The following is a 27,073-nucleotide window of genomic DNA, read 5'->3' as shown; positions in this document are numbered from 1 at the left end:
GTTTTGGAAATAGGGAGGTCTACTTAAAAAATGATACCGTAGCTGGAACCTGGATGTGCTCTGCAAGACTTAAACCTGTGGAAATCGCCACTTTGCAGTCTGTGCTGCTTTCAAAATCCTGGAGCTAAGGTCAGAGGTGGTGTTAGCGGTGATGTAGATTACCTGACGTTTGGTTGAGATAAACAAATGATTGGGAAATTGCCACGTTATTAATGAGCAAGACCATTTTACCAAAGTTTCTGGGAACCTAAATGCCCTCAGTGAATATATCCTCCCAAAACTCATCTGTATCATTCCCTGTACAGGTGAAGAACTAAAAAAAAGGACACTGGTAGATTAAGTGACTTACTGCAAGTCATACAAAAGACCCACTGCCTTGCTTTTGGCATTCAAGCCGGGTACGCATGTTGGGAGCACTCTCACCCCACATTCCTTCTCTTTTCTGAGATGAACACCCCCAAAGGCTGAGCTCTCTGGAGGTGCTTGTCTCTCCCCTTTTATTGCAGAGGGAGCCTTATCTGGGTACATGGGAGGACGTGGAGATACCTGAGCCTCTCCTGAGATGCTGTCCAATACCCTTATAATGATACTAATCGCCATTCCCAACTGTGTTATTCTGTCTGGAATCAGGATTTAGCCTGTGATGGAGCATGTTTGCATTTCATAATCTGCCTCTGAATTCTAACAATAATCCACCATAACCACTGTAATAGACTCTTCAAATTAAAATGCTGTTTAACAGGAAAATGAAGTTCTAGAAATGTATTGCAAAATTAGAATTACCCACAAAATAAAATAATTTTGACATGACATATCTGGCTGTAAATTTGCCTTGCAACAGAAATATTCATAATTACAGTAATTTGCAGCTCAGCCTCTTACTGTAGTTATATGATCCTCTAATTGCTGAGTTGTCTGCAAAGCGCTGGTTGTGCTAGCTAAACCAGTTTGTTGCTTTAAAGGAACAGACTGTGAGCCAGCTCCAGTGCGTCCTGAAGCTGTGGAAAACTTCCCAGAGACTGCAGCGAGCAGCAGGATGGACCTTGAGCTGGTAGGGAGGATATTCAGCTTCCTGCAGAACAGTGTTTCTGTAACATTTGTTCAGAAGTGTGGAATACTGGGATGGAGACAGATATTGGTTAAAACTGTGTAAATCAGCCTCTACCATAAATCACTGCATCTTAATTGAGTAGTTCTGGGTTTATACCAATACAAATGGAAAATACTCTGGCCAACATCATGGATAAAACTCTGGCCTGTAATTAAGATACAAAGGTGTTGATTTCCTCAAATTCAGAATTGAATGTTCACTTCCTAGGAGCCAGAATTAGGAGAGGTATAATTCAATAAATACTACTTCTAGCTTAAATGAACATACCCCCCCCAAAACATTGACTATTTGGGCTCTACTGTAATTAATGACCTTGAGAAGATGGTCTGTTTCTGCTGATCACATATGAAATGGCATAACCCATGGAGGTATGTTCTTAATAACACCAGTGAGCACAGAACTTGCATAGGAAAGGAGAGCCTGAGGTTCAGGTCCTTGATCCCAGGGCAGCATCTGCATTTAATGTTGGGTAAAACACAAAACGAGTCCTAAGATCCTCTGTTCCTAAGCCCTGAGCCTTCAAAGCCATCCTCAGCCTGTCCTACCATCTTGCTTCCATGAACCTGTGTTGCAAAGTGGTTTATATTCAGCAAGAACAGAGACTGCACCACCTATGGAGCTATGGTTATCTCCTAGGATGTGGACACTGTGGGCTTGAACTCCTCTAGATTGAGGCGCAAAGAGATTTTCCACCTCCTAAGAAAGTCCTCTTACAACCAAGCTGTCAGAGACAAGTTGTGCTGCATGGTCAGACAGTACATAATGCTGGTGGGACCATAAATAACAGATAGTTTGGGGTTGAATGAAAAACAGGGGTTTTGAATAATGAATACTACTATTTAAGCTATTTTTCTTCTGATATGTAAAATAATGTTACACTCCATCTCATATTTTATGACACTAGATAGAAAAAAAGAAACTTGCAACAGATGATAGGTTTTTACATTTACGCCAATGTTACAGCCATGCTTGTTCAGTCATCTTTATTGCGTACAGTGTTTGAACATTAACTCCTCTATTATCTAATGTATGTTGGTAATGATCACCCACTTATGAAGCACTTATTGCAGCCAACAGCATGAGATTTCTTCAATAAAATTCTGTGACCAAGGTTGGCTAAGTACCAACCTAATTCAGTTAAGAGACATACGCAGTAAGAACTTTCTGCTGTGCCTGGGGAAGAAGCAATAACAAGCTACTTTATCTAAGAGCTTAGGAGAGCAAAAAGGCCCAGTGTCATAAGGCCTATTAGCAGCCTGAATCCTGTTGCTGATGGGATGTCTGCTTGGAAATGCCCCATCTGTCCAGGCTCATATGTTATGGCATTTCATTATGTTCACTGTAACTTAATACCTCCTACAGTGAGCAGGCTCCTAGCACATAAAAAAGTAACCAGCTTGCGTGGACTCATTGCTATGATGAATCCTGAGTAGCATGCCACAGTATTTTACACTACAGGTTTTATGGCAGGTGGTTACAAATACTAGTATTATTAGAGAAATAAAATATGGCTATTCAGCTTGTGTAAATCCTTTCAAAAGACTATTTCAGTATGTGACCTCTGGAAGGAGAGTTCAGATGCACATACGGCACATTTTCCCTTGCAGCGGGCCAAGCAGGGAAGCTGCCAGTCAGGCTTTGCCCAATATATTTTACAAGTTTGTTCCTCCTTCTGACCTTGTCCCACCAGGCTTTTCTCATCACTTGTGTTTAACTAGGTTTTCTGTCACCGTAGTTTGAACACTGTACATCGCTGACCTTCCTGTCCAGGAAGCAGTCCAACTTCAGAAGCCAACACAGCTGGACCTGGGATTTGGGGCTGTTCATCCCCACTCTGCAATGTACCCTCTTCCTCCCTCATCCGCACCCGGAGCTGCTTGCCCTTCTACCCCCTCATCCCTAGCAAGCCCTCACCTCCTCCTTGCCAGCCCCAGGGGTCAGGTTTAGGATGCTGTGGGTGGGGAGGAGAAAGATGAGGTGAGATTGTGGTTGCTGCCATGCAAGCAGAAATGGGAGCTGCAGGGACAACTGCTGCTGCTGGGAGGGCCGGCTCTATCCTGCCCAGTCTGTCCTCTGCAACCCAGCAGCAGCTGCATCAGTCCAGCACATGCGGTTAGTCTACGGCAGGCACTGTGCCACTTTCCTTTTAAGAAACAGGCCAGGGGAAAGGGACCTGCAAGCTCTCTTCAACCTGCAAGCCACCTTCTACCTGCAAGCCCATGGGCAAATGCCTGTCAATAAGCCCAATGTTTCTTCTGGAAGTAATGGATTGCAGTACAGGAATATGGGGACCCAGAGGGTTTCTGCAAGCTGCAGCAAGCAAAATTGCCCCTCTCTCCTCCCTGCATGCACGCCATCCTGAACTAAATGTTGATGCCATCAGTGATCAGAGCAGCGTGCAAGCTAATGGACCAGCAGCAAGAGATGCACTGCTACCACCTCAACAGAGAGACCTTTTGGAGTAGGACTTGATTCAGCTCTGTCTCTATTCTGTTTTTTTGTTTGTTTCAGGTAGGTCTTTGGGGTGGCAGGAATCCAAGTGCTTCTTTCAGGATGGTTCCTCCATCCTCTGCCCCATTTCTTTTTTATTTTGTAACACCCACCTCGCCTGCAGTTTTTAATTACAAGTACCTTTCTCCCACCTGAAGAGCTGTCAGTATTGATTCCCGTACAGGGAGACACTGGTGCCTGCAGAGATGGAGCCGGAGCCCACAGACAGGCTCTGCAATGGGTCCCACGGTGACCTGCAGCACGTGATACCAAGGATCCCTCTTCTCAGCAGCCTTCTTGGCTGTATTCCAAATCCTGGGTCAAGTTTATGCTACTCCATGGACAACCAGCAATCACTGCATTAAGTTATCATCTTGTGTCACCTATTTTTTTCCCTCCCTTTAAAAAAAAAAGAAGAAAGAAAAGAAAACCTACATGACAAGAGGGTTGTTACTTCGATAAGAAAAGCAATAAAAACATTGACTTTATAAGGTCTCCTGCCCTGGGCTGTATATTTTGTAAAGCACTTTTTCAGTCAGTGCCAGGCTGGGATTACTACGTGTGATAACCAGATGCAGATAATCTGCATGTACAACAAGCTGAATAGCTGGACAGTGCAAATGGCATTGATTTTTGTCCTACTTAATGAAAGTTATTATTCTGACCTTAACGCTTCCTTAACTTTCAAAGCAGTGTGTGGTGTTTTAGCTCGATGGCTTCCTGGCCCCATACTGCTCCTGTTCAAGACACCAGGAATTTTATCATTGATTTCAAAGGGAACAAGCTCAGACCAATGGTGTCAATAACAATTGCACCATAAGGCTATTCTCTTGGAAAAATAAGCTACCTTATCAGGTTACTTCTGACCATGAAGTACCACAGTATGTGTGATGCCATCAAATATTTGCTGTGTGACATCATACGGCTCTGCACGTTTCCTCAGAGTTTTCACAGCTAGTGTGCCAGTGAGTAGATGCACAGCTGGGCTCATTTTCAGGTGTCCGTTTCCTCTAGATCGAAGCCAAAGTCCAGATCTGCTGGCATTGACTCTGTAAAATGTCGGTAGAGCTTATGCTTCTGTGGCCAAAGGTAAATTGAGTCATTCTGTTTAACGAAATGTTCCTTAATTGCCTTTATTCCTTTGAATAGCACAGTGAATAGAATATACATTTCATAAAGAGATTATAGAAAAGGAGACCTGCCAATATAACTATATAATCTTGCAAACCCTAAACCTGAAACTGCCTTTTGTTTGCTGTTTTACAGCGCATCTTTTCTTCATGCCCTCTATAGCTGGCAGAATAGTGTTTGTTTAAAAAAATATGTGACAGAAACTACCATGGGAAAAAAAGTATTGTTAAATCTCAGCCAACCTGCGGGAAGGCTCAAGCAGGGACTGTCAACACATACAATCCCAATTCAATGTCTGCTCTTTGCAGCAAAAGAAAGCAGCGCGGAACTAAGCAGAAATTAATTAGAGGACTGAAAGGAAAGAACAGAGCAAATTTTCTTTCCTTCTAATCCCAACCCAAACCCAGTTGGCAAATACCTGTCTACTGTACAGGGATATAGTTTCACTTTCTAGTCTCTACCTAATGAAAGCTATAAAGTAGTTTATGGTGAAATTATAATTTTTTTTGAAACCCCAAACAAAACTCCTACTGATTTCAGTGGAGCTAGACTTTCATTCGATAAGCTTATCTTGTGCTATTTCAGCACTTCAAGAAACCAATATTAGGGTTTTTTTTCCAAATCACGCATTTCTTGGTCTGTGTGTTTCAAGTAACTCATCATAAACATTGTGAACATACGGTGTGATGATATATATTTCTCAGAGCTGTGGGATGTCATTTTACTGCTTGCCCCTCACCAGAGACACACTAGATAAACCAGGCAAAAGACTTCTGTGCACCTCTCCTGGCGTAAAGCAAGACCAGCTCTTAAACTGACCTTTCTGATAGATGTGCCTTGGGATTGCCAAACTGCTCAGGGCTTGAAGGTACACACAGGCTCTGCCTGCAAATGCCTCTTTGTTTGGCTCAGTTCCACCAGAGAAAAAAAAAGCGTGCCACACCCCATCAAATTCACTCAAATCCGTTTTGGATGCCTTGGCCGCTCTCCAAATGAAAGCAGCTAGTTTTGCTATTGCTAAGCAAAGGTTTGCACCTTTGATTATGAGTTGGAAACATTGCTATGGAAGCAAAGCACTAAAAAAAAAAAACAACCCAGGAACTTGAAACCGTGTTTGATAGCTGCCTATGCCCAACTGTCACTTAAACTTTCTCTGAAGCATGACGTTAACCACAGGAGTCTAAGCCAGAACCGGTGAGCAGCTGGTTTCTGAGGTGCTGTTCTGTTTGGTACCCCAATCTTCCCAGATTGCCATTGCACCCAACAGCATCAGGGTTTCACTGTGTGCCAATGAACCTTAGAGTTCACAGGATCCTTTCTTCTACCAAGCTACTAAGGAACCCTGCACTATTTTTGCAAGCCTTTAAGTATGCTTTAAAAGTGGTCTGGACATGGGATGTACAGCCAGTGCCAGGCTTACCTTCCTGCTCCAGAATGAGACTGCCCTTCCCAGATGGTGTGACTTGCACAGAGAACTTCTGATAGCATCATAGCAATGTACACATTGCTTATCACACAGAGAATTACATACAGAGCATTTTGACAGCCTCTGGATTTGTGGGAGACTAGCGCTGGCTTTCCATAGAGATGTTACGATGTTATGGTAGGTGTGGGGCTTGGCGTGTCACCTCCCCACCTACCTTACGTCAGTATTATAAAGTCATCATCACATATGCTATTGCATTAGTAATGGCTACACAACCACCCTCCACAGCTGCTGCAGCGCAGGGTTGCAAGCCGGTCTGCAGGACTAGGAGAGCCTGGTTCCCTGCGGCTGTGCGGCTGTGAAATTCGGGAGAGCTATGACTATAGGGGTTTTATGCAATATCCTTAGCTTCTCTCTCTTTCTCTTACACTCTTCTCTCCATCCTCATGTCATATCAGGACTGAAAGTTGCACTATAACCTTTCTCCTCTACTTGCACTAAGCTTGTATAACTAAAGGTGTTTGGGACCTCCATCTTTTTGTCAAATACGCTAAAAATCTCATATTGTTCAGAAATATATATAATTGCTGGGGTCTGGAGAAAAAAGTGGGAAAAATATGCACTTCCACGGAACTTTCAAATCTTTTGGAAACTAGGTTAAAAAAGTAATACATTAGATGTAGGGCTTTCACTTTCTACCATGCTGCTGAACAAAAGGAGTAAAATGGTCACAGCACTCTATTTATAGACACAGTGCTAGGACACTGCTGCTGGGCACCTTGCTGGCAGGGGCACTTCTGCTCTGTAGAAAAAGCCTTTCATCAGTAGGAAGCCGATCTTCATCACTTCCCTACAGTAATGTTTCTAGCTACTGGGCACACTGGAAACAAGAGGCACAGGATTAAATGCTGTCTGTGGTATGCTGCCACCAAAATTTGCGTATAGTTGTAGCCACCTTATTAACTCCCTGAAGGTATTCAAGTGCCTTTCTGAAAGGTGGGGTTTTGCACAAGACAGAACAGAGTACTACTGGAACGTGATTTCTTTAGATCAGCTGAGGCAGAGGCTCATGTCTGGTGTTTCCGCAAAACTGAATATTCTGGGATTTGTTGCCCACACCCTTTGTTTATGCTGTCTTTTCTACTAACTTCTCAGGTGAGCAGCTAGTCTGCATAGAGTCTGCTGCCTTTGAAAAAGCAGAATCCCTCTCACAGCACAGAATAGGGACTGTTTTGTTGGGTTTTTTTCTAAATATGCACTTTTTTTTGTCCACCAGCAATTTAACAACTGATTATGTGGCTTTCTAACAAATCACTGGCTTAAAGAATATAGAAAGAAATAACAACAGAGCAGAGAGACTGTAACTCCTGTAAGACTCTTGTGGAGATCTCTGCCAAAGTAGGTCAATGTGTTTGCACATCAGTTTTAGCAGAACTGCTGGAAGATTCCTGAGAGAGGTAAAAATCTGAAATTGCTTTATTTGTTGCTGGCTTTGCAATCTGCTTGGACTTATTTAAAGAAGTGGTTAAAAAGATTCTGAAACAATTATTATGGCAACTGAGACAATAGCAGTCATGTTGAGAAGAAAAGCAACATGTTCATATCATTGTGCAAAGCTCTAAATGATTCCTTCAGTAGGCTGCAAACGTTTCTGATTTAATCCCAGACGTTTCTCATACTTATTATAATTTTTAGCCTTAAGAATTAACAAATCATGAGAACTTTCAGAAGCCCACAGCAACATTCATTGTCTTAGAAAAAATTAGTTTACCTGGGATTTCCTCAAACAGCAGGAGAACAACGAGAAAATTTCTGGGAAGTTTAGTTAAAGATGTGCCAATCCAAATCCTGGTCTGTATTTAGGAGCCATAGCATTTTCTGCATCCTAAATATGCATATGACTGGATGTACAGGTTTTGATAAAATATTATTATACTTATACTAACATACTGTGCAAATTCTTCGGTGCCCTAATATCTTTCTCTCAAACCAGTTTGTTTTCTACACAGATTCCCAAATTTACTTCACCTTTCCCAGTCTCCTGTAGCTAAATTTAATTCCTGGTTTTTTCAGCCTTGCTGAACAGCTACAACTGATAGCCAATTATAATTTTTGAGCTGTGTTTTCAGCCAAAGAGCTGGATTTAGGGCTCTGGAATGTAAAAACTCAACCAGGGCATTTGTATCACATGCAATTGCAAGCCTTTCCTATAAATAGCTGGGGCAGGAGAGCACCTGTGCTTTTTCCTCCCAGCATTTTGATGGATAGCTTTGTTGGCATCTCTGCAATAGACACTACACTAAATGCAAAAAAGAGGCTGAGTCAGTCCTAAGTAATGGAAAGCGTCCAAATTCTCCTTGGCTTTGATTCTAACAGAGAAAGACATCATTTTCTTGTCTCCTTCCAGATTAAACTCCATTCCATTTTCTGCTGCCCTCAATGCGCACTCCTGAAAATCCCACAGATGCATTAACATTCAGTCAATGAGATATTTCTAGCAGCTAGCCTACTATAATGTTTAGGTTCTTCTGTAGTTGCAAGGCCTTGATTTTAGCCTGCCCTTACAATGCATAAATTGTCTTTAATTTTGACAGCCTTGAACAATACCATCTTGACAGCCTGTAATGTCTTGTACCCTTGCTAGCTGCACCATCCTATCTTTAAGGCTGCCACTTTGATCTTCTGGTGTTTCCTGATAGAGAGAAAAAATGCATAATCACCATCCAAATCATGAAGAACCTGGATTTTCATGAGTCCTCATGGAAATTCATGAGGAATCTTTTCCTTTTCAGTGCAGATTGTTTGGAAATTGCTCAGAATGCAGATGAAAAACCATCATTCACATCTTCCCCTTGTGCAGGATAAATAAACCACCCCCAGCTGGTAGCGTATCAACAATTCCACATTCAGGCATTGGCAGAACAGGATGAAGGGGGGGATAGTGTATCAAGGGAAGCATGAGAAGCAGGTTCAGGCTGTGAACATAAACTGTATCTACTGAAGAGACCAGATGCGAACCAGCTAACGTTGTCGACCTCTTAAACCCTCCTCTTGAAGATTTCATGCTACAGAAAGTACAAGCTATTTTCTTGCCACTTGCAACCTTTGGTTCAGTTGCCTGCAGACTCAGGAAGATTTGCTGCCCAAGTTTACAGCGGATCATATTTTCAAGGTTTTCTTTGCAACTTCAAAGGGCAGGAGGATACTTTAGGCTGGAAATGGACAACAACAACAGCACAAGCTTTAGACTGTGCAGAGTACTGGCACTGTTTGGGCGCAGGCCATTCCGACGTATTGCGATATCCTTGACCTAACCTTGTATGAGCCACCTTGCATATGCTAACATATGCATTAGCTCAGGACAAACTCACCAGCCAAGAATTTACCCCATCACTCAAGTGGCTTCTACTACCTGTGTCGAGCTTCAGATTACTACACTGCTGAGAGTCCCCAAGCTGGTTTAATGGTAGCTCATGTACATCTGTGCACACCCACAGTCATAAATTGCTTGCTACACAATGTAGTCAAATGTGTTCAAAAAGCACGTGTTAGTTCTCAGTGGCCTTTTTTCTGCCTAAAATTCAGTTCAACTGAAGTAATTCAAGGGGCCTGAGCAAATGTAGAGCTCCAAAGGGCCAGGTTCCCTAAGAAATTACAGCTCACCTTACTTAAACCCAATCAAAACAGCCAAGATTGGTTACAGAGCACGCTCCGCGAGATTTGACCAGTTTGTGTTTGTCCACCACATTTCTAGCCTGATTTCCTTAGGAAAGGTTTGTGATTGCAGCCTTTATGCAAGCACACGTACATGCACAAATGCATGTGTACATTTGCATGTCTATGAATTCCCCTTCCCATCACTGTCCATCACCTACTAATAACTTTGAAGCTCTCAGCCACTTCCAGCCAAATCTGACAGCGGAGCAGAGATTTCTAACACGCTTATTTCCTATGAGTCTGTATAAATAGGCAGTTAGTTAATGGATAAAAGCTCTATTAGTAGTCCTGAGGAAGAGGTGTAGCTCCTATTAGATACCAGAGACTATGCCTACACTCCTACATTAAATCTTCCAGGACCCTTTTCTGCCATTAAGGGCAGCAGGCAGTGAACAGCCCATGCCATGTACTACTAAATGCTCTTGCCCTCCAAAACAGGGTGGCCAAATGCAAACTACCTGCTGGAAATGGCTTTGGCCAAAGCTCACTCCCAAACTGCGTTAAGGAGCCATTTAGAAGGCTGCAGGCAGGCACAGGCCAGCACCGTGCCAAGCACCATTAGGACAATTTGACAGTACTGAGGATCAAATTCAAGTGGCCAGAAATGTTCCCTGGGACTGTTTGATTTAGTACAGCCACTGGCAGAGAAACTCCACGGGAAAGGGGTCAGGAGTGCCCCATCCACAAGAAAAGCTTGGATCAAGGTCGCTACCATATTAGACAATGCAGAATCCAAGTGTGAAGTGCAAATCCCCAGGAAATAGGCCTCATTAAATCTGTTGCTGACAGAATGACTTGTTTAGCTGATGACACCTTATTTAGAATTCACTCCCACCAGCAACCCATTTCAGATATGATATAGCAACTCTCAGCCCTGGATGCCAGATGCATGAGTTCGTTTTTTTAGCATTCATTTAGCTGTTCATATTTTGTTCTCTGGTTTGTTTGTATTAGCTGCCACCGTGACTGTTTTTTTGAGACACTGTAATTACTTGCACCTTTATCGCTTAACATGTGAACCAGACGATTTACCTTATTTGCTATTAGGGGTCATGACTGAGAATTCAGACCATGACCTCCAGAGCTAAAGCACGAAGACGTTAAAATGTTAAGAGTGTGAAGTCTGTTAACCAGCAGCTGCAAAGTCTCATCTTCCACAGCACAAAGAGAGATAGAGGACAAATACTGAGTATCTGGATACTGGATATCTGGAGACCAGCCTCCTGCAAGAATAAACAGCTGAAAATTGTAGCAATGCTGAGAAGAAGATTAAGACTCTGAGGAGCTGGAAACTTGAATGCTCAGGAGGACTCTGAAAATTGCAAGCTGTAGGCTCCATCTCTTGGGTACCAAAGAATGAAGTCTAACATTCCTGCTGCAATATTATTAACATCTGCTGTTTGTATTTCAGTGGCACCTAGTGACCCAAATCCAAGACTGAACCACCCAAATGAAAAGTGAATACACACGCACTGTGAGTCTGTGACGTACATACACACTTTCCAAGAAGAGAAAGACTCCTGTGAAGGAAACTCTTTTTGCCCGCTTTCTTCTTTGTCACAAATACACTTGTTCCACCAACAACAGCAATAATGAAACTCGGTTGCCTACAGACTTTTGTCCCCCATACAGAGCAGGCCTCCTTCCTTCCCACTTCATCAACGCTTTTCTCCTCACCAGAACATCCCCCCTCTTCAAGCTCTTTGCCCCGGGGAAGGGATGCATGGTGGCTGGCCAGAGCCTGCAGGCTGGACTGCGATGCCGTGGCCACTGCCGCCCCGAATGGCAGTGGGGATGCCTGTTGTCCCATGAGAGCGGTGCGTTAGGACTTTCTTCTCTCCCAAGCTGTAGAAATGCATGAACTTTAGGGCCAGCATACCTTTGCAATCTCTATCCCAGCCTGAAATCAACCAACAGGTTCAAAGTTATTAAAGAGAGGCTGACAGACAAGCAAGCTGACAGACAAGCAGACGGACAGCCAGGCAGAACAGTTGTGTAAGCTTTGTTTCCTTAGGAAAGCAGGCTAAAAAAAGAAACAAAATGCAGTATTCACTCATCATTGTCTACAAAAACACTGAAATCAGCTATTTAACACTTTGTAACGAGTGTAATGGCTCAGCAGAGTTATTTATTCTGCTTGAAAAACCTGTTTCTAGGCCTCAGAGGATTAGCTGAGAAGCAGCATAACCTCTCTGTGACCCCACTAGAGAAGAAGCTGGTCTAACTAGAAGTCTGAAAGCAGTATTTTGAAAGTGGTGGCAGCTATGCATAGATGTGCTAGAGCTGATCTAAGCTAAGGGGAAGTTTTGCGGAGAAAGAAAATAATCTAAGCATCAGAAAGGAGAAGGAGTTAAAGGAAAGAAGTGAAAAGTAGGATAGAAGACAAATGAAGAAAAAAACCCCAGAATCAGCACAGCAATGAATGCATTTCAGGGTGCTGAGGAACATGGTATATAATTTAAATGACAGGTTAAAGGTATGTTAGGACAGTCGATAGAAGCTGAACAAGGAATAAATTCGTAGGATACAGATTTGATCTTCTTAAACACTTTTTAAATCAGCATGAAGCGTCACTGCCTCCAAATGCAGCGGACGCCAGAGCAAAGAAGAGCAGGCAATGTCTGCAACATGAAGCCAGGGCTGAACCCACAAATCTGTTTTCATCTACCTGCCAGCATTTGGTTTGGGAGGTCATGTTTATGTGGACTGTAGCGAGCTGTCCAGTTTTGTGAGAATGAAGACAAGAAACACGGGAAGGAGCTCTCGGCTACCCAGGCCAGGCTGAACCCGGCTCAGAGCACCCTCAGCTAATGGTATCTGACAGCAGGGGGATGCAGAAGTGTCAATTAGCAGACACTGAAAGCACCACCAAGCTTCAGTTAGGAAAAAAATATTAAAATTATGTATGTAATACTATATATATATATTCACATATAAAACCACATATATAAATATTTGCATATATATGTATATGTTTATACACACACATATATTTATCTATATAAAGAATGTGATTTTATTCCCCAGCATAATGTTGAGGAATAAAATCACATTCTTTCCTGCACTGGATAATCACCTGTTACTTTAATCCTGGTATCAGGTAAGAGCCTTAAATTATAGATTACTGTCCTTTGCCAGATAAGAGTATTGTATATATTAATGGTAGGAATAATCTTACAGATTATATGAGCCCTCTCTTGATCAGCATAGGATTACTCTCTACAGGCAATTCTTTAGTATTTTATCCTGGCTAAATTTGAGTGTCCCTGTAATTGACTTTCTATCACTTTCTCATGGGCTGTATTTCACTGTTAGTGTCCAATGCGTCTTCAAAACTGTTTGTCTGATGTTCAGTCTAAATATTCTTTTTTCTTATACCTCCCACTTTACCCTAGGTCCCTACTGAGAGACACATGCTAGACGTCTAATTACCCTCGGCTCTCCTAGCAGTCAATGGAGAGAAATGAGCAGCTCCAGAGAATGCAGAGGTTGTAGGTGAAGGTTTGTGTTCTCGATGAGAAATTCTACAGCAACACTTCTAGTTCAGGTACCTCACTGGGGGTGAGCTGAATCTGGGTCTGAAATATCACCCCCCTCCTTTAAATAGTCAGAGATTATTATCTTGTGATTTAATGCCTTGACCTGCAGACACTTGCAAAACAAACACATATTATGGCTGAAACTCCAGCTTTTTCCAACATCACTTTTGTTGCGTTTCTCTGGACGATTTCCAGTTCTCCAATATACTTCTAGTACCACAGCGTCCTTAAATTATTACAATTCCTAGGGTATACCAGCAACAGCATCTTTACAAATGTCACCAAACATTGAAAATGTCACTTTGCATCCATTCTATATTCCAAAATCATATCTAATTTTGTGTTTACTAAGTGAGTGAACTAAGCAAATGTACTTTTTCTGGAAATATTAAGTCCGCATGTTATTTCCTGGACCTGTCTGGTTTCCACACCACCTCTCATCTTCCATGTCTGTGAATTTCATTTGTATCCTAATAACTTCTTCCTCTATGCACTAAGTAAAAATGTACCGTCTCCTGCAGCCCACGCCAACAGGGAGTTGTTAGAAGTCCTCTCACCAAGGACTTCCCTTTGACCATCCTCGCTAGCTGCTGAGAAGACACCTGCCAATTCTAGAGCAAGTGCTCTGGATGTTTCCGAGCTAGATTTAGCACGCGCGTTGACCATGATTTGTCTCTTGCTTCCTACAGATGGTTTAAAAGAGGCGACTGAGTCACTGGGGAGACACCGGGCAGGGGGTGTTAGCTGCGGGAAGCAACTCCCTCGCTTATGGCGTCGCTGTATTTTGTCTCATGGGACAGGCACACTGACATACTGCCCCTTATTCAAGTAGGACGGGTTACTTGATCAGCACAGTCTGAGGCGTGTTTTGACACTATTTCCGCCTTTCCTCATTTATTATCTAAGATTTCACTTGGCAGTGAGATGTGGCAAGTAACCCTGATGGGTTTTAAACTCTCATCAGTGCTTCCATGCCGAACTACTAATAAAGGTATTAAGACTGAGCAGAAATAAAGCACTTTCTAATCAATAGAAACATGCTTTTTTGTTTGGTGCCCTATTTAAAATAGGCAATTTTCTAGCCTCTTACTAACAACAGTTAAAATGCCTTAATGAGTGGTAAAACTGGAAGTAAGGTAATGTGGCTTGATCCTAAAGCAGTGAAATATTGCAGGGCTGGCTTTTAAGCTAAGACACAAAGCTCCTATCAGACAAAAAGTTAGCAACTTTCAAAAAATATTGGAGAATAGCTGGCCTGGCAGCATATGGAGTAACTTTCTTCTCGATAAGGAACCACTGTTACCAACTAAAGGTCAACATAATCCTAAGGCTCCGTAAGACCACACCTTAGCACATACCTCATCTTTTTGTCCTCGGAGCCTACAAATATTTACACATTTAATGTTAAGTTTTTAGGGGTTTAGTGACCAAAAGTTAATAGTCAAAGTACATGACTGTGTTTGAACTGTCAGGACTTTGCACGTCTTTTGTTCTACTGAAATTGATAAAGGCAACTTTTTCTGGTGCTTGACTTGGAAATCCTAAACCCGTTTCCCACTGAATTTTGTCACAAGGACATTTAATTTGACTTTTCAGGGCTTGTCACTGTATGTGTGCGGAAGCAAAAGCGTCACATACAGTAATTTAAAATGCAGAGATAATCAAAGAGAAGATGCCTGAAAAATTATAAAGCAGGGAAACAAACCAAAGACCTCCCAGAAGTGGAGGAATTAAATTTACTATTACTGCGAATAAGTTCGTATGTCCTTTAGCAGAGAAGTAATATAGTACAGGTGATTTTTATTATTGGAGTTATGGAAAAACATACCAAGTGACTACTCATAAAAATTGTGTTTACTTCTGCTATGCTCATGACCAGTCTGTGCTTGCTTTCAGTAAGCAGTTCAGTTACACTACGACTAATGCATATAAAAACCAAAGTTTAAGTTTGCTCAAGTACTGTCCAATAGAAAATTCTGGATTTGTGCAAACAAATATTTGAGAATATGCTTTAGATGGGAAGAAATACTGTTGACACAGCCGAAAGAGAGATGAAAATTCGATACACAAGATTCAGACAATTAAATGAGTTCAAGAAGGATTTCTCTGTACCCTTCACAACTAGGACAGCTTATCTGCCTCCAGTTACTGTGTGATAATATAACGACAAAAATTGTGTGGCTGTGCTAAATACTAACTAGCTACACATGCTGCTTTTCCAAAGAATTCTGCATCGAACAAGCCTGGTGCTTCAGGGGAAAAAAAATATCCAAAAATATCTTTATTTATTCCTAGCCTGAGATTTTAAAGATTTGTGCCTCATCACAACAGACACATTCACCCCTGATCATTAAAGAAGTCACACATAAATTGCAGAACTTTTAGACATCACAGATTTCCCAGTATAGTCAGGGGACACAAAGTGTGTTCTTCAACAAAGCATTTCCCTAAGTGCTTTCCTCTATCAGGGTTAGTATCAGTCAAAAGAAAACAATTCCACACAATCTTTGCGACTGAGAACTACAAACTCAGAGCTCACATTTCCAACATCATTAAATAATCCTGTGCAAATGTTTATGATTAATTCATAAAAATTAAAACTAATCTAAAAAACTGGTTGATTTGCTACTTTGCTCATAGATTTTCCAGAGGTAAAAAAGGGAGGGTCTATTTAACAACTGGACCATTTTTCAATTATTTGATCATCTATTTTATTTGATCTTCATCTTAATTAGATGTACCACTTGGCTGACTAATCAAAGATCAAACAGTTAACAATCTAAGACCTGTACTCTACACTTAATTAAATAAATGATCTCAGACTACAATGGAACTGCATCCCTTACAGTTGTAGGTTGAGGTATCAGAGAAATACTTTCCAGAACTTGGTGCTTCTGTAAGATGCAATTTCATCAGTTGACTACAAACGCAAGTGAAAATGGAGAAGGAGAGCAAGACGATAACAGTGATAAAATCATGGTGGTCTTTTGGCTGGTAATGCATCAGTCATGGGCTTGTGGAGGATTTACTTTTAACCCTCGCTCCTGCAATACAGTGCACACAGTCTATACAGTTTAAAGTGATGATAAAGCTTCTAGAAGTCTTTCATAAAATCTGAATTTGAATGCAATCCCCATAAAAAAAAGACTACCTACTTGGCCACTTTCCCGAGTGCAGGTATAATGAATATTTTAAAACAACTTTTCCAGATGATCTAAAAAGATATGATTTCAAGTATAATAGCATTGGAGTAGACCTGACTAGTCTAAAGGAAGCTGATTTTTGTAAAGATTGCTAGAATTGGCGATTTCTGCAAGCATTTATTTAATAAAAACTTGTGAGAAAACTTCCCTTTCCAAAAAGTTCTTATTTCATAAGAATTAAAATAAGGACTGAAAAATGTCTCAGTAGGCGTTTTGGAATCAGTCAGTAAACCCAATCAACCAACTAACTAGCCAACTAAAAACAAAACAAGAAAGGAAGATCAAGACTTGACTTGAACTTTCTAAGAAAATGCAGGAGCAGAATTACAACTTTTTCAGAGCTGAAAGGTGAGAATTTTCTTATGAGAACTTCTCTAAGAAGGAAGAAATTGCAAACATCTTTGCAAATCAACTTAGAGACTACAGTCAGCAATATTAATGAACACAGAAAAGCCTTCTGTCTAAACTAACAATGGCAGCTTCATATCATAGAAAAAATTCTTTTCATTAAAGCTTTTTAAAAATTATTTATGAAGCAGTCACACGGGATTTAAAACACACATCAGCCTGATTTGCCATGATTCTGACTGTCTTGAGTAAAAAATCCATAGTGTTCCTGTTTGTTGGCTTTACAATTACTCTGTACAAAGATGTAAACTACTGCATATACTAGGATGAATGCATACAACCGTGTCAAATAGTAAAGGAGCCAAAGAAAGAAAATATTAAAATACTGTTTCTTCTGGTATCTTTGGAGAATCTGTGGTGGCAACAAGGCTTGTTGTTTCCTGTCTAAAGAAATGTTACATATATGGGAGACAGATCTCCAAATATTTACACTGTGAAGATCTTGTTCTCTTGCACTAACCTGAATGATAAGATTTTAAGGTTGAAGTAAGAGTTCTTCCAGACACTCACTCTCCCTACCTGGCAGCAAGGGCTGCATCAAGCCCATCTGTGCTTGCTCATTCAGGAAGCATGTATGTAGGAGATGCAATCCAAGGGGGTTCCTCCATACTGGCAACCCTCCAGCAGTCTTCAATCTCCAGCTGAGGTAACGACGGGATTGCAGGACTGTCTGCCCTGTAGTCATGTGCAGTGACCGCAGTGAACAAGGTGCTGGATCCATCTAGTGATGACACAAACACCTCTGGTTCCAGCTAGTCAACTGATACAGTTCATTAAAAGACAGCAGGTGTACTTGTTTGGAATAAATATTCGGTGATTTCACTTACTGTCCATACGTGAAGGTGGTCAATTGTGTTGTGGCTGAATTTTGAAATATTTTGTGTTTTGTAAATGAGGTATATGATGAAATATCTTTTCCCATTTTGAACAACAACTAAATAACACAATTCATACCAATTAAAATATCAATTTCAATGGTTTAATTTTAATTTCATAAACCTTAATGGATACAAAAAGGAATTAAAATCTTTAATTTGAGAATCCCATTTTCATGCTTAGACTAAGGCTTACAAAAAATGAAAGAAAGAGAAGTGTAAGCATATACCCGATGAAAACGGAGAAACAAAGAAAAAAAGGTGTAACATGAAAATGTTCGTATTTACGAACAGCATTAAAAAATTAATTTCAAACATGCCACTTCAGATGTGCTTTGTCTAGTCTAGACCATCATTTGGATTGTTAACTGACCAGTGCCCACATTGTGAAGGTAAGTTAACACTGTTACCTAAATGTCATTTTTTCTTCAGTTTCTCTTGTCTAAGAAGAGAACTATATGGACCCAATTTAAAGAACTGTTTCGCACGCTGTACTAAGAAGTTTGTAGGCCAAAAGACTATCAACTATTCAAAATGAATATATGTTAGTTAGTGTGGGCAAAAGCAAACATTTAACCAATGACAATACTACTGTTTTAATTCTTTTTCAGGCTTGTTAATGTCTATTAGGTGCATACAAACTTTATAGCTCAATCCTTCTTGAGTTACTTTTGCACAATTTTTTAAGGTTAGAAAACAGATTCATCTGTATTCATAGCGTGTGTGCTTCAAAAGTAGTTGGACTTTGTTCAAACATTCAAAAATCATCTTTGAGCTGGGACTAATCATAGAAGACTTAATTCCTCAAGGAAATTGTTCTGGGAAAGTTATAAGCAGACAGAACAGGAATTTATAATGGCAGTTGGCTTACAACCTCAGGCTCTCATCTCAAAAATGTTTACACATGTGAGTATCTCATTAAAGACACATATAAGGCCTCAGTGTTGCATCAAGATGTAGACAGATTGTGGGCACCTTTGTGATGCTTTCCTGAAATCTGTGAGGGTTACACAAAGGCTCCTTCCCTTAGGCAGCTCACATTCAGCTGTTCTATCTGATTATCAGTTTTAAAAAATAATATTGTCTTCCTCTCAGAAAAGGCAGAATCTTACTTAGTCATGTGTCAATTGTTCCGTCATGTTCCACACTGTCTGTATACAGGCAGTGTCCTAGAGCCACAGAAGGAGCAAGGGTTGCAAGTCTACCTTTCAGGTACCTGGAAACCTGAGCTGAATGTCTGCATTCCAGACGTAAAACGACTTAGGCTGCAAAAAGCAAGATTTTCTCAAAGCCACCCCTGTCCCCACACCAAGTGAGAGCTAGATAAGCTAGGTTAGCAAGGAGAGGCAAGATGGAAGGGTGAAATTCAGGAACAGGCTGCTAAAGCTCCCACTGTGTATGTGACCTTGAATTGTCACCCTTTCTACAAAACGGTGCTAGAAAAACAGCTTTTTTAGTACCTCAGTGATTAAATGCCATGCACCAAACATGGGAGACTCAAATCTCCTCTTTGCCTGAAGGAACCAATGTTTACATCTCCCAAAAGAACTCTCTAATGACTCAGCTATATGATATAACACCTCGGACTCTCACAACTTGTCTCCCGTTTAAGTTCTACTACTCTTCATGATGTGCTTAAATAGTCACTGCAGCAAACACCAGGCCCTGTTTTTTCCCCCATGCCCTGTCAACTGTCCTAACCAGTGGGCTTCATAGTCAGGTTACAGAGTTAACCTGAGCTAGTCAAGTCCTGCAAACATTTTATTATTCCACACAAACCAGACCAATTCCAAAGCAGCGATTTGAGACATCTCCACCAGCTCATGGATGCCTGTGTTTGGAGACGAGGACGTGCTGCCAAGATGTGGGAAACACAAGCAGCTCTTTGGGCACTAGCGCGCACCCTACCACCAGTCTGCTGGAGAAACAGGGAGAGGGTGCGAACCTGTCCCCTTTCCGTAGGAAAGCGGGATGCCCAATTTATCATGCTCTGAAAGCGCTCCTGGAGGTGCTGATGGGAGAGGTGGAGCAATGCAGAGTGAATCTGTCGGGCTTGTGTGGCCATGAGATACCTGCCTACCTGGGCAGTTCTGTGCACGCTAACAGCTACAAGGACGCAAAGGAAAATCTCCTGGCGGACATGCATGCATCGAGCATCTTCAGAAATCGGATGGTCACGGCTCCACCATGAGAAGCGCAGTTTGGGATGGGGGAGGGCTGGAGCAGCCCGGCCATGGCAGGCCCGTCGAGCATCACTGCCCAGCTCTGAGACCATGTGGTCTTTCTTCCCCGGTGGGATGCTGGCACTGAAACACTGAGGGGAGACCAGTGGATTTCACCTCAATTCCATTTAGTAACTTAAAAATACCTTTAAATGGCATCATTTTTGGAACAGCGCTTCAGTGCATTTCCTCTCCAGCTCTCATCAGAAGCTCCTCCACACACAGACACACACGTGTCGCTTGTAAATGCAGATGAACAATTTCACCTGACCCGGCCGCGTCCGGGCGTCGCTCCGCCTCGGCACCGGCGGTGACCCCCTCCCCACCACAGCCCAGCGTCACCACGCCACCGACACCGTCTCGCCGCCTCAGTGCGCGCCCCGGCATCAGGCTCGCACCTCCCACCCTGCCAACGGAGGGTGCCGCGGTGGCAGCGCCCGGGGCCTCTAGTTACCGCCCGGTGACACCGTCTTCCCGACCCGGGGGCCTTCCCGCCCGGCCGGCTGAGCGGGGAGAGCGACCTGGGGGGGAGTGGGGTGGCGGCCATTTCGGGGCGTGAGGGGAGTGACCCGCGGCGACCCCCGCCGGGGGCACAAAGGGGAAGGCGGCCCCCGAGCGAGACACCTCCACTTTCCCCATGCGCGGGGGGAAGGAACGGGCAGGAATATTCTGGACGGAGGGAGGGGAGGAAGGAGAAGGTGATGAATAACTTGAATAAATCTGCAGCGGAGCTGAGGAGAGGGGGAGGGAGGCGGTGGCGGGTCATGTGAGGCACAGTCATGCTGCGGGCCCAGGGAAGAGGCAGAGAGGGGCAGCGGGGAGTGGGGGGCGAGGCGGTCGGAGGGGGGGCTGCCCGCCCGCCCGCCATAGCTCCAGCCCTGCCCCCGCCCGGCGCCCCCTCCCCAGCCCAGAGCGCCGCCACGCGGGGACACCCCCCGCCCTTCCCCCTCGCTGGGCTCGGCGCCGCTCGGCAATTTCCGCCACGCGAGCCGAGCCTATTTCCGTCGGCCTCGGCCAGACGGGCTTTATGTCTGCCAGCGGGGCGCGCATGCGCGGCGGCCGCCATCTTACGTTGTCTCTCGCCTGCCCTCCCCTTTGGCGAGCTTTCCCCTCCCCCCTGCAGCCCCGCGCAGCGCCCTCCTCCAGCGCTCCGTGAGGAGACGGGGCCGGGAGGGGGAGAGACCCGCGGCGGCAGGGAAGCCGGGAGAGACCCGGAGGGAAGAAAGGACGGGGCAGACGCGCACGCGGGAGGAGGACTGATCCCAGGCGCGGTTCTGCGGGGGAAGAGCGGGTGCCGCCTGTTATAAAGGGGGAGGAGGCGGAGGGGGAAGGAAGAGCGTGCGGAGCGGAGCCTCCTCCAGAGACAGCCAGACACAGAGGGAGGAGAGAGAGGCTGCCTGGCTGGCTCCCCCTTCCTCCCTCCCTCCTTTTCATGGACTCTCTTGTCGGGCTGCTGCTGCTTTTCTTCCCTCCTTATTCCGTCTCCTTAATACCCAAAATGATTCAGCTCCATGGCTGCCACTGACGGGGATGTCCCTGCCCGGCTCAGCCTGCCGCTGCCGCCCTGCTGTGCGCCAGTCCTGTACGTATCTGCGCTCTCCTACTACTACTACTACAGCAGTGATGGCGAGGGGCGCCGTCCGCGTCGCCGGGCTGCCCTTAGGGCCCGCCGGCTGTCCTCGCCCCGCCGAGGAGGCGGCGGCGGCGGCGGCGGCCGCCGCGGGGAGGGCGGTTCTGCCGGCTGCCGGCGAGCCGCGGCGCCCGGCTGAGCCGCCGGGAGGAAGGGGCTCGCCCCCAGGGCTGGCCGGCTGCCGCGGGCATTTCCTCCGCCCGTTGCCCACCCCTCGGGAGAGGCGCAGTCGGGGGGCGGGGGGGTCGGCCGAGGAGGGGGGGGGTGGTGGAAACCAAAAGGGGGTGGGGGGGGAGAGGGCGAAAGAAAGTGAATGGCGGAGGATTGAAAGTGTCACATTCAGAGGCGCTAATCTAGAGGCGGCGGAGGACCAGTCCTCGCCCCCTCCCTGTCTCGGAGGGGAGGAGGAGGAGGGGAGGGGAGGGGGGTGGTTAGCGGCGGTGCCGAGGCGCCTCAGCCCGTGCTCTGCGGGAGCTGGGGGGGGGGGGTTGTGCGTGGTGTCTCTATGCCCTGCCGTGAGCGCAAAGCTAACTGTGTGTGTGTGTGTCTGTCTCTCTCCATACCGGGGGATTGCACTCTTAAAATACACCCGATACAATGCACCAGCCTGACTCAGCCGCAGACATTAGTGCTAGGAAGATGGCGCACCCGGCAATGTTTCCTAGAAGGGGCAGCAGCAGTAGCAGCGGCAGCAGCTGCGTTACTGCTCCCACTGCACCAGGTACCGGCGTTGGGAGCGCTGCCCTCTCCGCCGAGGATTATCAGCCGCCTTTGCTGATCCAGCCGCCGCCTCCATCTCCTGCAGCATCTTCATCAGCGGGTCCACAGCCGACACCCCCTCCTCCACAAAGCCTGAACCTCCTCTCGCAGTCTCAGCTCCAGCCACAGCCTCTTGCACAGACTGGAGCTCAAATGAAAAAGAAAAGTGGCTTCCAAATTACCAGTGTGACCCCTGCTCAAATATCAGCTAGTATGAGCTCTAATAACAGCATAGCTGAGGATACAGAAAGCTACGATGACCTGGATGAGTCCCACACTGAAGACCTGTCGTCTTCAGAAATCTTGGATGTTTCTTTATCCAGGGCCACTGACTTGGGAGAACCTGAGAGGAGCTCCTCTGAAGAGACTTTAAATAACTTCCAAGAGGCAGAGACTCCTGGGGCTGTTTCCCCAAACCAGCCTCATCTTCCTCAGCAGCATGCTCCTCTGCCTCATCACCCACAGCAGAGTGTTGTGATCAATGGAAGTGTTCACCCCCATCATGTTCATCACCACCACCATCTTCACCACCACCATCATGGACACCATCATCCATCGCATCCTGGGGTGGGCAGTGCCCCAGTTTCTGGAGGACCACCGCCCAGTCCATCATTTAGAAAACTATCAACAACTGGAAGCTCTGACAATGTTATATCAACTGCACCAGTTTCTGCTGCATCATCCACTGGTTCCCCGGCATCTGTCGTGTCTAATATCCGCACTACAAGTACTCCTGGCAATTTAGGTGTAAGTCCTGCTACTGGAACTAGTACCTTAAGTAATATGGGTGGTGGTAGTTCTAGTGTGGCAAGCAGCATGCTTGGTACTATAAATTTAAGCAACATCACGAGTACTGGTAATGTAAATGCTTTGTCTGGAACTAGCGGCAATGTTAATGTGAATATCTTGAGTGGTGTTGGCAATGGTACGAGTGCTTCCTCTAGTGTCATTAACAATGTTACTAATCCAACTGCAGGAATGGCAGTGGGATCAAGCCAGCAGCAGCCTGCATCTGGCACGTCAAGGTTTAGGGTTGTAAAATTAGATTCTAGTTCCGAACCTTTCAAAAAAGGTAGATGGACATGCACTGAATTCTATGACAAAGAAAACACTGTTGCAGTTTCAGAAGGAGTAGCAGTAAACAAAGCAGTAGAGACGATAAAACAAAACCCGCTTGAAGTGACTTCTGAAAGGGAGAGCACCAGTGGGAGTTCTGTTAGCAGCAATGTAAGCACACTGAGTCACTATACAGAAAGTGTGGGAAGTGGAGAAATAGGAGCACCTACTGTGGTACAGCAGCAAGCGTTTCAAGGTGTGGGTCCGCAGCAGATGGATTTTAGCAGCGCTGCTCCTCCGGCAATTCCAGCATCTAGTATACCACAGAGCGTTTCTCAATCACAGCTTGCACAAGTCCAGCTGCATTCTCAAGAAGTAAACTATCCACAGCAGAAGCCAGGGGTCCAACCTCCTGCACAGGCCAGTCTAACCACTGTTACTGGGGTTCAGCCAGCCACAGTTAATATACTAGGTGTATCCCCATCTCTGGGACACCAGCAACCTGCCATTCAGAGTATGGCTCAACAGCAACTACCGTATTCTCAGCCGGCGCAGCCTGTGCAGACTTTGCCAGTTGTACAGCAGCAGCAGTTGCAGTATGGACAACAGCAGCAGCAGCAGCAACAGACAGTTCCTACCCAGATGGCTGCAGGTCACGTTAAGCCGGTGAACCAAAACTCTGTTACGGGGGCTATGCCAGACTACATTCAACATCAGCAGATCCTTCAGACTCCAGCCCCTGCCATGCAGCCCAGTTCTACAGGAGTAGGAGCAGGGCAACCGGTTCCCATTGCCCAGGCACAGAGCATGCAGCCTTCAGTACAAGCACATCCAGCCGCTGCCCCAGCTCAGCCTGTTGCACACGCTCCAGCAGCGATGCCAGGTGTAGGTACCGGTGGTCAAATGCTGAATGTTGGGCAGCAAGGAAGCGTAGCCGCTGTGGTGCAACCACCATCTGCTGCAAGCCAAATGCCACCTCCAGTCATGCCGTCAACGGCTGCTCCTCCATCTTCACAAGTAGTGCAGCCTGTGCAGACAGGAATAATGCAGCAGGGATTACAGGCTAGCACTTCAGGCCTTCCTCAGCAAATGGTCATTGCTCAGCAAAACACCTTGTTACCTGTACAGCCACAGGCACAAGGAGTGGAATCTGTAGTCCAAGGGATGACTGGCCAGCAGCTGCCTGCAGTTAGCCCTATACCTTCTACTAGTACTGTTCCTGCACCAAGTCAAGCTGGTTCAGCTGTGCCTCCTGGCATACCTTCTGCTTCTATAGGTTTGGGACAGCCACAGAATATAGCACAAGCTTCGGCTGTGCAGAACGGGAATTTGGCTCAAAGTGTTAGTCAGCCTCCCTTGATATCAACAAGTATAGGTATGCCAGTGGCACAGAGTGTGCCACAGCAGATACCGCTAAGCTCTACCCAGTTCCCCGCACAATCACTAGCTCAGTCAATTGTAAGCCAAAATGAAGATGGCAGACGCCCTACAGAACCTTCCTTAGTGGGGTTACCTCAAGCTGCCAGTGGTGAGAGTGGTGTTGGAGCATCAGCCGTTTCAGATGGTGGTAGCAGCAACATGCCATCCTCTGCTTCCCTCTTTCCGCTGAAGGTGCTGCCATTGACAACGCCCCTCGTAGATGGTGAGGATGAGAGGTAAGACTGCCTGGAACTTTATTAAAAGGTACACTGTCTGATAGTTTGATTTGCACTAACTTGCAGGTCTCATTACAGCCATTCTGGGAAATGAAGCAGTGTGATGTTTTTATTTAATTAGAAATACTGTTTCTCAGGTCCCAGCGCATGCAGGTATTATAATAAAATACTTGTTTTTCTCTTGAGGGGGTGGGTTGTATTGATTATGCTCTGAAACTACTGCAATTTACTGGGTAAATTGTGTTTAACAATCTGAGACAGTGTGTATATTCCCATTGTATAGAGGAAGACAAAAGAATATTGTGGAATGTGGGTATGCTAGTGGTGATTGTAGTTTAGATTATTTATTATGCTGAAATAACATATATAGATAATTATATTTATTCTTAGGTAGATTTTTTTTTTTTCTTCACAAGCCTAGACTTCATCCTGCCTCAGCTTCTCTTTTTCAAGTATTGACTTTACTCAGGTTGAACCAGTTGCGAGTCTGTGGTGTATGTAGAAGCCTTCTCTTTGACAGCCAAGAGATGCTTTAGGCAAATGAGTATGGTGGGAAAAGGGAGGTTCAGCAACACTGTTGTGGCTCTTTAAATTGAACTTGGGGCACTTTTGGTCTTGGTGGTTTTGCTTCAAAGCATTAATCCATTGTGAGAGCCGCTCAGGCCTGTGGAGGGGTGGTGAGCCTTTCAATCTGGTGCGCCAATTCTGTGCAGTCAGAGTAAGAAACTGCACGTTAAACCACCTTCACCTTTTCAAATAAATGACCACTGGCTGGTCTTAATAGTAGGTACATGGGAATATTCTCATTTCTTTGACAGTGTGTGCAGAGAAGCTGTGTCAGTTGTGAAAGGCCCTTGCGTGTACAGGCTGAAGCAATTCGAATAGCAGTTTTAAAGTGCAATTGTTTGATATTAATTACGTGTGGAAATTCCTCACTATATTGAGGACCTCTTGTGATATGCATTTACAAATGGACAAGACGACTGTGGTGTTTCTCCCAAAGAACTTCTTGTCTAAGAAGCTACATTAATGGGAGAAGTAACTTTAAGATAAATAACCTGCCTTGAGAATGTGGGAGAGGACAGAAAAGAACATGAGAAAAGAAAAACTGAGACTCAGATGAGGAGACAAAATAAAGCACTAAACACTTACAAGGTGGGAAAAATGCTATAGCAATGGGAGGTGAGGTACTCCTTAAATATCTTCTTGGTGCCATAACTTAAATCAGGAGTAATATCAGTGGCCAAACTTTATTTAAAAAAAATACTAATAAAATGGGTTGATGGGAGAGGCTGGATTCTCTTCTTAATATTGAAAATACTAACTCTATCAGCAGTCCCTGATTATGTTGATCATGAGGTGTTGACTGCCTTAGTGGCTTTCATCATGTCTTTCTAAGATGCCAGAGAGCTATAATGAGTAGCAGCTTGTCTTCCAGGAGTGCTAGAAGACAAGTTCCAACACTGTTTCATTCTGATTATGTTTTTTAGTCAATAAGTACCTGAAGGTGGTAGAAGACAGATTGAGGTGTTAAAATGCACAGTGTCACCATTATGCTACTAGCAGTCAATTTTCTCAGAAACATTTTTTGGTTTTCCTTCTTTTGATCTTTCTAAACCAGAATGCTAATACTTCTCTTCGTGGGTCCTGTTTGTGTTTGGTGGTGTGTGGTTTTTTTTTTTCTTTTCTTTTTAACCAACCAGAAAAGCCCCCTAAGCTTTCAGGGGATCCTAGCTGAGTAAAAGAATCATAAGCTCATTGATACTCGGTGTTTTGAAAAATGACATCTAGCACGTGACTGTACCGTGATTTTAAGAGCATATGTTAGCTGTTTGTCATGATTGGTAGTTT

The 27,073-nt window shown here is 44.5% G+C and overlaps 1 protein-coding gene across 3 annotated transcripts in view; it reads left to right on the top strand.

The window, feature by feature from the left end:
• The first annotated feature begins 21,267 nt into the window (after nucleotides 1–21,267).
• TSC22D1 (TSC22 domain family member 1) overlaps nucleotides 21,268–27,073 on the top strand; it is a 97,191-nt gene continuing 91,385 nt past the window's right edge. The window contains exons 1-2 of one of the 3 annotated variants that reach the window (XM_076363500.1): nucleotides 21,268–21,704; nucleotides 22,359–25,222. In XM_076363500.1, coding sequence (XP_076219615.1) covers nucleotides 22,392–25,222 — 2,831 coding nt within the window. In that variant the 5' untranslated portion in view covers nucleotides 21,268–21,704; nucleotides 22,359–22,391. Of the gene's footprint in view, nucleotides 21,705–22,349; nucleotides 25,223–27,073 lie in introns of those variants that run through there. The other 2 variants (XM_076363494.1, XM_076363493.1) reach the window with 2 other exon arrangements.

This window comes from Aptenodytes patagonicus, chromosome 1, assembly GCF_965638725.1.
Source record: "Aptenodytes patagonicus chromosome 1, bAptPat1.pri.cur, whole genome shotgun sequence".
Classification (NCBI taxonomy): Eukaryota; Metazoa; Chordata; class Aves; order Sphenisciformes; family Spheniscidae; genus Aptenodytes; species Aptenodytes patagonicus.
Note: the sequence above shows the minus strand (reverse complement) of the source record. Positions and strands in the feature narration are given on the sequence as shown.